At 36.7% G+C, this 13,106-nt stretch overlaps 1 protein-coding gene across 2 annotated transcripts; it reads right to left on the bottom strand.

The window, feature by feature from the left end:
* Positions 1–3,720: 3,720 nt before the first annotated feature.
* Positions 3,721–9,924, bottom strand: LOC109011612 (glutamate receptor 3.4-like). 2 transcript variants are annotated; one of them, XM_018992889.2, is made up of 7 exons: positions 9,606–9,924; positions 8,653–9,042; positions 6,563–7,902; positions 6,089–6,366; positions 5,604–5,635; positions 5,070–5,479; positions 3,721–4,413 (listed from the first exon to the last, which is right to left on the bottom strand). In XM_018992889.2, exons 2-7 carry the CDS (start codon positions 8,963–8,965, stop codon positions 3,967–3,969), a joined length of 2,820 nt encoding a protein of 939 aa, XP_018848434.1. In that variant the 5' UTR covers positions 8,966–9,042; positions 9,606–9,924; the 3' UTR covers positions 3,721–3,966. The 2 variants fall into 2 exon arrangements, with proteins under 2 accessions (XP_018848434.1, XP_018848435.1); XM_018992890.2 differs by lacking the exon at positions 9,606–9,924 and adding an exon at positions 9,509–9,567.
* Between the last annotated feature and the right edge of the window lie 3,182 nt (positions 9,925–13,106).

Raw genomic sequence — 13,106 nt, 5'->3', positions numbered from 1 at the left:
CTCTATCTATACAGGGCAGTCTATTTGATACAGGGGTTTACATTCTGAGCCTTGCTGGCTGTGACATGGTTTTGGGAGTCTCTTGGCTCCAGACATTGGGTACTGTTCACACTTACACATGCAATTTACACATTTAGGGAAGGAAGTCTTACTTAAGGGTCTTGACAACCCAAAAGTCATGCAAGAGGTACATTACCTGCCAGTTCCAGCAGGAAAAATACAGGGGTTTTGTTGCAGTTCAAGGAAGAAATCATACCCAAGCCGAACCAGCCCACTTGCCCAGAAATTCAAAACCTTCTCCAGCACTTCCAGGATATCTTCTCTAAGCCAAAAACACTTCCTCCACACAGATCCCACGACCATTCCATCATCCTACACCTAGACACTAAACCCATTTCAGTAAGACCATACAGATATCCATTTTTTCAAAAAGATGAAATAGAGAAAATTATAAAAGAACTTCTCTCGTCTAGAGTGATACAACCCAGCCAAAGTCCCTATTTTTCACCTGTTTTACTTGTCCGGAAAGCGAATGGGTCCTGGAGGCTATATGTGGATTATCGAGCCCTAAATAGTGTCACGGTTAAGGATAAATATCATATATCAATTGTGGACGAGCTGCTAGATGAGCTGAATGGCTCGACAGTGTTTTCCATACTCGATCTCAGATCTGGATACCACCAGATTAGGGTCAATCATGCAGATATCTCTAAAACGGCCTTTCGTACTCATGAAGGCCACTATGAATTTTTGGTAATGCCATTTGGCTTGACCAATGCCCCCAGCACTTTTCAAAGTTTGATGAACACCATTTTCAGGCCTTACTTACGAAAGTTTATTTTGGTGTTTTTTTATGACATTTTAATTTATAGCAGGGTTATGGAGCAACACCTACAACATCTCAGGATTACTCTTGAGACACTAAGGCAGCACGTTTGCCAAGTTGTCTAAATGCAGTTTCGGCAACCTTGAGGTCTCATATTTGGGGCATTTCATTTCAGCCCAAAGAGTTAAGGCTAACCCGGAAAAGCTTAAGGCCATGGAAGATTGGCCAAGGCCTACCTCTCTTAAAGCTCTTCGAGGCTTTCTTGGCCTGACTGGGCTATTACAGACGTTTTATACGGGGGTATGGAGGCGTGGCTGCTACCTTGACTTGTTTACTGAAGAAAGATGGCTTCAAATGGAATCCGGAGGCTGAGGAGGCATTTCTTAAGCTCAAACAAGTTGTTATGAACCCACCGGCATTGGCTCTCCCAGATTTTTTCCAGCCATTTACCATGGAGTGTGATGCCTCGAGGAAGGCTGTGGGGGCTGTTCTTCTACAAAAAGGGCATCCTATTGCTTTTTACAGTCAAGCTCTAAAGGAGAGGGCCTTGAATATGTCTACGTATGAGAAGGAGCTACTGGCTTTGGTTTCAGCTGTGCAAAAATGGCGACATTACCTTTTGGGGTCTCGGTTCACAGTTAAAACTGACCATCAAAGTTTGAAATTCTTACTAGATCAGAAGACCAATGCAACAAAGATGGGTGTCCAAGCTTCTAGGCTATGATTTCCTAGTAGAATACAAGCAAGGCAAAGACAATAAAGTTGCAGAAGCGCTATCTCGAATGTATGAGGATGAAGGTCCTGTCACTCTAATGCTTACTATGATTTCAGTACCAAAACTGGAGTTATTGAATGAATTGAGGAAGTTGTATGTTGAGGACACAGCAGTACAAGCATTGGTACAGAAGTGTAAAAACCAGGAGTTAGGGCCTAAATACACCTGCCAGGATGGGTTGCTTTACTATAAACAAAGGCTCTATATTACTAATCATAAATCTTTCAAGTTGCAGCTGCTGGAATTACTACACAGCAGCCCCACTGGGGGTCACTCAGGGTTTGATAAAACTCTCCATCTTGTGCGAAGGGAGTTCTTTTGGCCTGGGTTAAAAGCTGAGGTGAATGAGTACATTAGGGGCTGTGATGTGTGCCAACGTGTCAAGAATGAGAATACACTTCCAGGGGGTCTTTTACAGCCACTATCGATACCTTCTAGACCATGGGTTAGCATCGCTATGGATTTTATTGAAGGTCTTCCGCCTTCTAAGGGGTTCGATTGTTTGTGGATGATCGTGGACAGATTGACAAAGTTCAGCCATTTTATTCCCCTCAGCCATCCTTATATAGCCCTAACCTTAGCTCAACTTTTTATGAAGCTTGTCTTTAAGCTTCATGGTATGCCCAATACCATCATCTCGGATCGGGACCGATCTTTCACTAGTAAATTTTGGGGGGAGTTATTTCGGCAGCAAGGGGTACAACTGGCTTTTTCCACGGCTTACCACCCCCAGAGTGATGGTCAATCTGAAACCGTAAATAAGACCCTAGAGAACTACCTACGTTGTTTTACAAGCGACAGACCTAAGGATTGGGTCGTATGGTTACCATTGGCCGAGTGGTGGTACAACACTTACCCATGCATCAACACACTTAACCCCCTTCGAAGCCCTCTACGGCTAACCCCACCCCAAGTTGATCAGTTACTTGCCTGGTGGGTCTGATGTGGACGCCGTCGACTCGGGCCTTCGTTCACGGGAGCAAATCTCTCAATTATTGCGCCAAAACCTGCAAAAGGCAAAAGAAAGGATGAAGCATTACACGGATCTAAGGCGAAAGGAGCGATCCTTCAAGGTCAGCAAATGGGTTTATGTTCGAATACGGCCTTACCGACAGCAAACGTTGGCCCAACGGAAGAACATGAAGTTGTCTCCTAGCTTTTATGGCCCCTTCCAGATCCTCAGCCTTGTCGGTACTATAGCGTACCGCTTGGAGTTGCCCATAAATTCCCAAATACACCCGGTGTTTCATGTCTCTTTGTTAAAAAAAAAAGATAGGTAGCAACTTGACCCCGATCCCCACCCTTCCACCAGTAGATGCTCAAGGGGTGCTAAAACTAGAGCCTGAAATATTGTTGGATCGGCGCATTCGAAGGAAGGGAGCCTTACCATTGACTGAGGTTTTGGTTCGTTGGCACATACAGAGTGATGCGGATGCTACTTGGGAGAGTTTTCACCAGTTGAAACACATCTACCCACACCTTGTGGGCAAGGTGTTTTGAAACAGCAGGATTTTGTTACAAGCCCGATCGTGAAGGAGCATCACTTGTGCAGTTTCGTACAAAGAATAGAAATTTATGGGTTAATGAGTACCTTTGATCAAAGGGACGGTTGGGATTAAAGCTAGGGTTAGGTGGAGGATAAGAATAGTCTGGAAGACCACGTGGAGACTAAAGACGCAGCCTTTATTTACTCTTTCAATAATGTAGTAAAAGTACTATTAGTTATAGTTGTTATTTCTTTTATTTGAAATTACTCTTATGTCCAAGTTTGTTAGAATCTCCTGCATATGGAGGTGAAATCCGATGTAGAACGGATCGAAAATCATCTATCAAATTAAGTCTTCTTCTTCTCTATCTCCTAGAGGTTTTCTCACCCTCAAAGTAAGAAGTTTATCATTTTCTTTTTACTATACTGTTACAATAACATAACCCACAAATTAAGCACATGTCAATTTCAATCACAAAACAAAAATAGAGTATGCAGCATTTTATGCCCTGCCCGATATATATATATATGTGTGTGTGCGCGCGCGCGCGCGCTAGTTTCTAAATAAGAGGCAAGCAGGAACGTTATAAAACAGAAGCCAAAAATTAGTAAAATCAAACTAATCATTTACCTGTTTAAATACCATGGAGTACTCCAAAACATGGCATAAACTGCTCAAGGCCATCTTTGAGCATTGAGAGAAAAGGGTATCCATTTGTATAGCATCAAGAAAAACACTCTAAAACATGCTCAAATTCTCTCTCTCAAAGCTTTTACATACGGGAAAGAAGTAAATATGTTGTATAGATGAAAATCATGTATTGCCAAAGGGAAGCATTAGAGTATTCAGCAGCCAAAAGGAAAACTTGTCCTTATTCCTTATTCCTCATCTGAGCTATGGCTAGCTGGTCGTTTTCTGTCACTACGCTTCTGCCGAAGAATCTCCTTGATCTCATCTTCTTTCCTATCTACAAAATCAATCAAGTCTTTGAAGCTAGGAGTTTGGATTGTGCGTCTAGGCCTTGCAGTTGCAGGTTCAATGTCCACAATATCGCCTTCCTCAGCCTTTGGGCTAAACTTGCTGTATTGGCATAAGATCCTACAGAAGAACAGAATAAGAGCAACAAAGCATGCAATTCCACAGATAAGGAACAGGCCCCAGAAGCTACTCATAGATAGTTGGGTTGAATCAACTTGATTAATTTGCATGGTGCACTCGTTCCGTGTCAGCCATTTGTTATGAAGTTTTTGGAGATCACCACTCTCTGAGAGCCGAAGAATGGCCGTCGACAAGTCGACTGCAAGCGGAGAGTCCCTTTGGAAAGCCTGAGACATGGACATTGAACATTGGAATGAGATTTGACTTTTGAACCTGTTTCATGAATTTTTATTGTATGAAACAAAAGATTCTGAAATCTTTTGGGTACATTATAGTTTTCATAAGTAGAAGATTAGAACTGGAAATCAAGACAGAGCTAGGCTGTCGTTCATAGAAATGCCTCGATGTGTCTAAAACAGAATAAAACATAATCAAGTATTGAACCTTGGAACAAAAAGAATAAATAAAACAGCATCAATAAATATATTAAAAAGCAATTAATAATTGTATGAAAAATCAGAAAGTCAATTGTCCAGGGAATATTGATTTTACATAATACATGTCGATCATTACTACTGAAGATGGAATATAAAGGGTATAACAGGAGACTAGCATTTATAAAGAAAACTATCACATCCAGGTCAATATCTTAATTCAATCTGCTGTACTATTATCCATAAGGAGTTGGAAACTCAATGTGATTTACTTATAATTCTGGAGCAGGAAATTTCAATTCCCAACTTCCTACATGTGATTTACGATCAGTATCTCACTTGATATAAGAACTATTAAACTTGCATCATTCTAGAAATGCTTCGTTTCATATCTGTAATCTAGCTAAAAAATCAGATGGTGGCTTTGACCAACCAAAGTCTTTACTTACAAATCCCCATCCGCTTTTTGTAAACTCTGTCCCCACAGTCCTGAATTCGCAATTGGTACTGGACAAGAAGAGTTCAATGTAAGGAAGTTCATCAACAATGGCAGCTACTCCACCACCTCTTGGTCCCTTCTTAAGGGCACTGTAATATTCATCCAGGTTTTTCAACTTCACGAGCCTAGATTCTGCAATGTTGAGCTCCTCAATCAAATAATTCCATGAAAATGACCCATCTTGAACTCCGATTGGTTCGCTACTTGATATCAAAGTGTCAATTCCTTCTATCCGTGATGTCAGCTGCTGCACTGTGAGGATCGACGTCAAACTAGCCGTGTAGCTTGAATTTATAATTAACACTACGAAGAGCCATATAATAAGAACCATTCGACCAAGCGTGCCCACAGTGTTCTCTCCTGTGCCAGATCCAAACAGCAAAGGATGTTAGAAGATTGGAATATGAGCTCCCAATCAACACTAGAAGGCTTATGTCATGAAGCAAATGTCAAAAGCACAAGAAATTAGGCATGAAATACGTACTGTGTGAGAAAAACATTGTGGAGAAACTGAACCTGCCAGGCAAGAAGTGATTTCAGTATCATACTCTGATATAAAATGAAGCAAAGCATGCGTAGTAGGCAGAGCTAAAAGCATGTACATCTAATTGAAATATTTCCATAGAAAAATGGTAGAGTTGATATGTTTATTTCATCACGGTCCATCAGCATACTTGAAAGTGGTAAACCAACATATACCCTAACAATGATTTCTGCTCTACTATACAACAGCAGGCATATGTTACAGGCTTACAGCCAAGATCTTCAGCCAGTGTGCAAAATTTTGTAAGTTAGGTCTCGTGTGTAACCATGCAATTTCATTGAAACCAGGAAACAATCAGGTCCATTGCCAAGGGGTTTGACACCATTTTCTAGAGAGACCCTATAGCTTTATACCAGTTAGAGGGTTTCAATTCTGGTAACAAATTACATGACATTCAGTGAGTCAGTTAGTTGAAACATACTAACCAAAAAATTGTCATTATTTGTTGGCTTGGTGGACCACGGAACTCGTGATTAATCCGATGCTCAAGAATCCAAACAACAGCTCCAACAAAAATAAAGAATATGCCGGTGACACACCACATTTTAGCTGTGAATGGCTTGAGGAAAGACCAAGGACTTGACTTTAACTCTTTGACAGGAGCAACAACAACAAGTCCTGATTCCATGTAAGGCTGTGTGAAATCCACAATCTTCGTCCTATTTGTAACAATTGTAATGTCCCCGACAGCAGCATCAAACTTCTGAAGAAGATAGTAAGCACATTGAAATAATTATAATGATTAACACCGAGTCTCACCAATATATCAGAGAATGCAAGTTAAAACGAATACATGTAAACAAGTTGAAATCCATGGTATAGCTAGTTATATTCCACTAAACCAAACATTACATTTCAGGAAAGTAGATTAAAGTTACAAATAAAAGCCAAATACTCACATTTGCTGAAACTGCGTCCACAAGATTGTTGTAAACAGGATTTCTCTTGCCATCTCCATATAACATATACGTGTGTGGAACGGGATACGGCAACAAATTTATGGCAGCTTCAAAGACATCAATACAGTAACCTCTAGCCCCAGGAGGGCCATTGTCTTTGGCCACGAATTCTTTGTAAATTACTCGGTTTGGCACTGCTATTCGCAGTGGCCTACCATTGTTTGGGAATACCCATCCCCGGGGAATTGCTGTAGTTTCGCCAGGCCATATTACACTGTACAGTTTTTGATTAATGGTTGAAGTATTGGGAGGCCTAGTATATAAGATTTCAGGAGAATCAATTGAGAGATGAGAATGATTTGACCAATAGCCAATCCTACGAGACCCAGACCCACCAATGTTTAGAACATCATACGCTGGATGAACTAGATTTTTATCTGGATCAAACTGAATCTGACCACTTACACCTGTAAAGTTCATCCTTAAAATTGTCTGGAGAAGTTGTTGGCCTCCATCAAAAATACGGAGGGATGATAAGTGAAGTGTGCTTCCACTTGAGTCATGCAATCTTGGATCATCAGAGAAAGATATGCTTCCACCTTCTTTCAAATAAACATCAAGAGCACGAGCTGCTAACCAAACAGAATCATATGCATAGAGCGCATAAGTATTGAAGCTTGCACTGTCTTTATCTTTTAGGCTGTTCAGCCTAGACATAAAACTCTTTTGGAGATCATTATCTGGGGTGTGATGACGAAGAGCAATGACCCCTTGTAAGAGATTCATTGTGTTAGGGTCAGCTGCTGCTGATGAATCTAGGAGGGAAGGAAGCCAATCAGTTGCAATCCAAACATAGCCACCGCTCATCATCCCAAGAGATTTAGCAACAGAGAACATTTTCAAGCCAGAGTCAGGATTTACATGCACGACATACACCCGAGATTCCATGAGGTTTACTCTGACCAGTAGGTCATTAATTTCACTTTTGGAGGCGTCAGGAGTGAAGGGAGCTTTGTAAGAGATCTTGGCACGTTTCCTTGCCAGGGCATCACCCAATACAGAAATCCCACCTCTTCCATAATTATCATCTACATAGATGGCTATTACCTCCCTCCATCCATAGTATTCAACCAAATCAGCAATTGCATTCATTTGAAAATAATCACTCTGCGTAGTACGGACAAAATACGGGTACTGCAGTGCAGCTAGAGTGGGATCTGTTGCTGCAAATGACAGAAGTGGCACGTGGAGTTCGTTAGCAACATGGGAGATGACATGAGCTATACCAGAGGATTGTGGCCCGATTGCAGCAAAAACATCTTCTTCCATGAGTTGCAAAGCTACATTGTTAATGACACCCATGTCAAACGTTTTTTTACCATCCCCATCTCCAAGAGAGAGCACATAAAAAGATACATCATACATATGATAGTAGTACTTCTCAGCTTATTAATACTCCATTTGTAAAAATTGCTGAGAACTACAAATGGTTGTGAGTGCCAAATAGGTTGGCTTCAAATAATTGTCTCACATGTTAGATGGATTTACTCTAAAATGATCAACTCCAAATCTGCTCCAGCTCAGTTTAAGACAATAATAATTTCCTTTTCTCTTGGTAGGTTATACACAAACCCAATGGATCTTGAATGCACAAACTTACGATCCAGCCCTTTCTTAAGGGGTGAAATGCTGTAAATTTGATGGCCATAAAATGAGAAAATAGCCATAGTAGATATTTAATAATGTAGATATGCAGCACATCAAGTAGCAATAGCATGTGTAACCATATACATACATACATATATATATAAGCACTCAATGCAGGAAGATATGTACGAACATAACTTACTTAAAAAATACACCACCAGCAGCAGCAGCAAGGGTACTCTTACCCCAGAAGTATGAATTAGCAGGTTATTGGAGGAGGGGAGGGGTAAAAGTTAGATGTTATGTTACTATTACTTCACCAAGGTCTGATTTGGTATGATTAGGACTTATAATGATTGTTATGGAGTGCAGCATTGTGAGTAGTAGAGGTGTCAGCCCAAGAAAAGAACAGAACTATACAAGTACTGAGCTTCAGGAAATACCTTCTATTGTTCCAACAAATCCACTGCAATTTGTATCCCGCAGTATTAGGTTCACTTTTGTTTCAGGAAGAACAGTCGAATCAGAATTAACATCATTGATGGCAGCCATTATTGCTGGTCTTGCCGACCTTCCAATTACTGAATCTAGAGTAAACAGAGCTCCAAGATTCACAACATGCGGTCTGGAAGAAGAAACACTGGCATTCCCAGGCCTTCCCATGACACTTATTGGCATCCGCATTAAAAAAATCAATAAAAGCAGTGTTCTTTTCATGACCATATGTCCAGGCCTAGAAATTAAGAGGTCCTCCATAAATCTAACAAGGCCTGTAACTAAAATATTGGTTTTTTTCTTCAGCACAGGCCAGCGTTACCTCAAGATGACAGCACCTGTGAAAATTATCAGCATGAATAAGAACCCCGCAGAAAGCCAGTGATATTGAGTTTTGAAGAATCAAAATCAAGAACTGGAGTTAAGTTTTCCATTCCCACCAAAAAAGTTGACCAAAATGTCTCAGACTCTAGCCAAACTACATGATCGAGTCTACACCAGTAAGACTCAGCACCAGACAGCAAGATAAAAATAATTAGTATGGAACAAAATCCACGCTAGACCAACCCTGATAATAAAAATTAATAACCACATGGAAAACAAGCACTATTGTACCACAAGAACAAAACTTGATATAGATATGTTCAGACCTTTCTATATATTATTTTACCCATTTGCGTAATATCATTGCCCAACCAAATATGAAAGTAGAAAACTCGAAATATTAGAAATTATATAAACAAGTTGGTGTGCATATAAGACAATGAAGAGAAGTTTTGGGTTAAGATAACAGTTCCGGCTCACCTGCACTCGGAATTGGGACAAAGCTTTGAAGATTTGGAGTTCATATATGTGTGTGTGTTTGTGTGTATAGGTAAGGGTGGAGAACAGATTCACTTACCAACGAAGCAAAGAGAGACTCACAGCTCGTAACAGTACCGCAAGCACAAGTAAAGAATCATTCTCTCTTTTCATTTCCACCACAAATGTATATATTCCTCGCTTTCAAGAATAAAAGGTGTCAGATCCGCCCCAGCCATCCGATGGAGTCCTTCCAGGTTGAACATGAGAGTCACGAACACTACACCTGCTGTATTGGGATCATTTGCAAACACATTTAGCGTGTGACCATTTATATCGGTGACAGGAAGGTATGTAGACTGTAGAGGTAATACCCCCAAAAACTGTTGCAAATAAAGAATGGTGGGAAGAAAGTGACAAGAAATTCCAGGCATGGCCTCGAACTGCTGGTCCACCCGTGGTCATGAATCCCAGCAGTCGCCAGAACTCATTCTCAAGTCTTCCACTGAATCTTGAAGGCCTCATCTTTTCACTGTATTTGGTTCCCCTTCTTCTCGTATAGAACTAACCTCCCACTCCTACAGAGTGTCAATGTCAAGTGTCTTTTTCACTTTGATACTTGAATGAGAAGGACGCTTGGCTTTAGATTGTCATCAAAGACGTACAATTCAAACTCTGGCGTCCAGACACGTGAAAGAATAATACTACACCCACCGAAAATTTTGTTGGAATGTGGGTATCGAAAAGTAATTTTTTTTTCTTTTTTTTTTATTTGTATTTTTTAATCATTATAAATATTTAAAAAAATAAAAAAATTTATAATATCATTAAAAATTACTTTTTTAATCATTAAATAACAAAAAAAAAAAAAAAAACCTTCTGAATACACTTTCGGGACACTTTTTTTACTGAATTTAGCATTTCTGAAATTGAATAATATAATATATATATATAAATTAAACACGTGAAATGAAATAAAATACTATATAAATATTATTTAATATTATCTAAAAATTTATATGGATAATAATAAATATAATAGAATCCACTTTATATATATATATATAATCTAAACTTGAGCAATTCATTTTTTGTAAATTAAACTTGGTTTGGATAGAAAAATGGTCTTAAATCATCTCATTTTATCTCATTTTAATATCTAAAAATTATAAATATAAATATTTTTTAATTTTAAATATTTAATATTTTCATCTAATCATTATAATTTTTTTAAATTGTCAAATAAAATATAAAAAGTAATTCAATTTTTTAAAATTTTAAAACAAAAATTATATTACAAAATTATATTATAATAATATTTTAACTTTATTAAATAGTAAGTTTAAAAGAATTGTGAGCCTTACCATCTATAATGTGGGGAAACTTTTATATAGCATGCATGTGTTTTTTTTTTTTTTTTTTTAGAATAATGCTAGCTAGGAACAAGTTTCAATTATACAAGGAATTTATAAAGTGGATTTTACTAATAAAGAATAATTTTTTTTATCATTTTTTAAGATATGGTCTACTTTTTTACAAAAACTTTCACGGGACTTCTCTTTGATACTTGTACAAATCATTTTTCTTTTTTCAAATAATTGTTATGCTTAAAAAAAAAATAAAGAGGGGAGACCAAATATTGCAAGTTTTGTACTCTTTTATCATCTACTAAACCCATTTCAACTTATCTAATCTCATCACATCGTTATAATTTTCATAAATTTTCATATAAAATACAATAAACAATTCAACTTTTTCAAATCTTAAAATAATAATAATATTAAAAAATAATATTCTAATAATATTATATTTAATTTTTAACTTTTATCTCCACTCACTTTCCAAATCTAACCTAAACCTTTTACAACAAACCCAACATCATTGAAATTGCTTGACCCCCTTCCAAGCAAGCATATTTTTTTTATTAATAAAGTAACAGAATACATGAATAAAGGGTACATAGAGGACTCCAATAAACTTGGCATCTTTATTTTTATTTTCACACCCGACGCAAAAGCTACTAAAATTCTCTTAACAAAGTCGTGTGAATCATGTTTTGCAATGACTAGTACTCCCATTTATCTTCCTTTAAAATTCAAATATCAATAACAAATTAAGAAAATATTATTTTAAAAAAAATGATATTTATAATTATAAAATATATAAATATCGCATACTTCTATTAAAATAAATAAATAAATTATGTTAGATTTACATGAAAAATTAATTTTTTAATTCTAAATCTCATTTTTTTTTAAAAAAAGAATGAACGACGTTTGCACAACTTATAACTATATTTAATATTATTCTATCTCAAATACCTTGTTCCAAAGTCTCTCGCTATTCACGCGTGCCTCTTACTGTTTTAATATTATTGTCTTCATCTTAGTAAACTTATATTTTGTCGAGAAAAACATTATATATACACGTATTAAAACTTGATCATTGGCTTTGATGGATCCAAGTCAGCCACTCGATCGGAACAATTAAAGTTGTGGTGATTAGGCAGCACGTAAGTACACCTCATCATGATCTGGTCTTTCTTTTGACTTTTTGACACAAATAATTTGATGGGAATCAAAGTAAAAATGCTGTTAGAGTATTCACGTTGAATTTCTTATAAAATTTTTTATAATTTAATTAAAAAAGACACTTCTTATAATTTTTTTTTAAATTTTATCTATCTTTTAAAAATTTTTTATATCTCATTCTCTATCATTTTTCAATTCTATTAAAATAATATTTTTCTATTCTTTCTTTATTATTTTTTTCTCTCACTTCTATTTACAAATTTAACTACTTAATATTTTTTCTTATGTTTTGAACTATTACTATAGTGAATATTTTAAACAAAAATTTAAATTATTTTTTTACGGATTTGATAATATTTTTAAAATTATTATTTTATATTTTAGTAATGATTTAAATTATTTTTAAAATTATTATTTAAAACTATAATAAATATGGATATAAGAGAAAATGTAATTGATTAGAAGAAGAATGTATTTTATTTATTAGAATAAAATATTAATAAAAGATGATTTTATGGATGAACAGTAGTTCCCTATACTTAGGGAACCACTGTTCATCCCCTAAACCAAAATCCTAAAATAGGGAATGGGATGAGAGGGGGTTTTTGAGGAAATAATTTAGGGATAATAGTGATATAGGAATGCGGATGGGGATGCTCTTATGTATACAACTGGTTCAAACGTGATGAGTTGGTCTGTACTGATAATATATAAATTAAATAATATTATAAATTCATGGAATGTATTTAAAGGATGATTATTAGAATTCTTCATGTTCATGTATCTCTATTTCCCATGTTCATGTATCTCGATTTCCCATGTATTGTCATTTCCAAGTTCATGTACCCATGGATCCTCCATGCCTATAAAATGTTGTCTTGAGGTGCATTTGGGAGTAGACTTAGAAGAAGGAAGTTGAGAGAAAATAGTACTTAGTTCCTGAAGAATTAATTATAAATATTGTGTTCTTTCAATTCTCTTGCTACTTTTCTTTAATTTTACAACACGTTATCAGCACGAGACTCTAGTCAATTGTCGTGTTATTTGACGTTGAAAGCTATCTGTGAGAT

The sequence above is a fragment of the Juglans regia genome, chromosome 10 (genome assembly GCF_001411555.2).
Source record: "Juglans regia cultivar Chandler chromosome 10, Walnut 2.0, whole genome shotgun sequence".
NCBI lineage: Eukaryota > Viridiplantae > Streptophyta > Magnoliopsida > Fagales > Juglandaceae > Juglans > Juglans regia.
This window is presented reverse-complemented; position numbering and strand designations above follow the sequence as displayed.

What these genes read in the sequence shown, in the direction of transcription:
- LOC109011612 (XM_018992889.2), bottom strand. Translation starts at nt 8,965, where the DNA reads ATGGAGGACCTCTTAATTTCTAGGCCTGGACATATGGTCATGAAAAGA. An exon ending in ATTTGTTGGAACAATAGAAG is followed by an intron (nt 7,903 to 8,652) that starts GTATTTCCTGAA and finishes TTAACAATGTAG; the next exon opens with CTTTGCAACTCATGGAAGAA. An exon ending in CAAATAATGACAATTTTTTG is followed by an intron (nt 5,636 to 6,088) that starts GTTAGTATGTTT and finishes CTTGCCTGGCAG; the next exon opens with GTTCAGTTTCTCCACAATGT.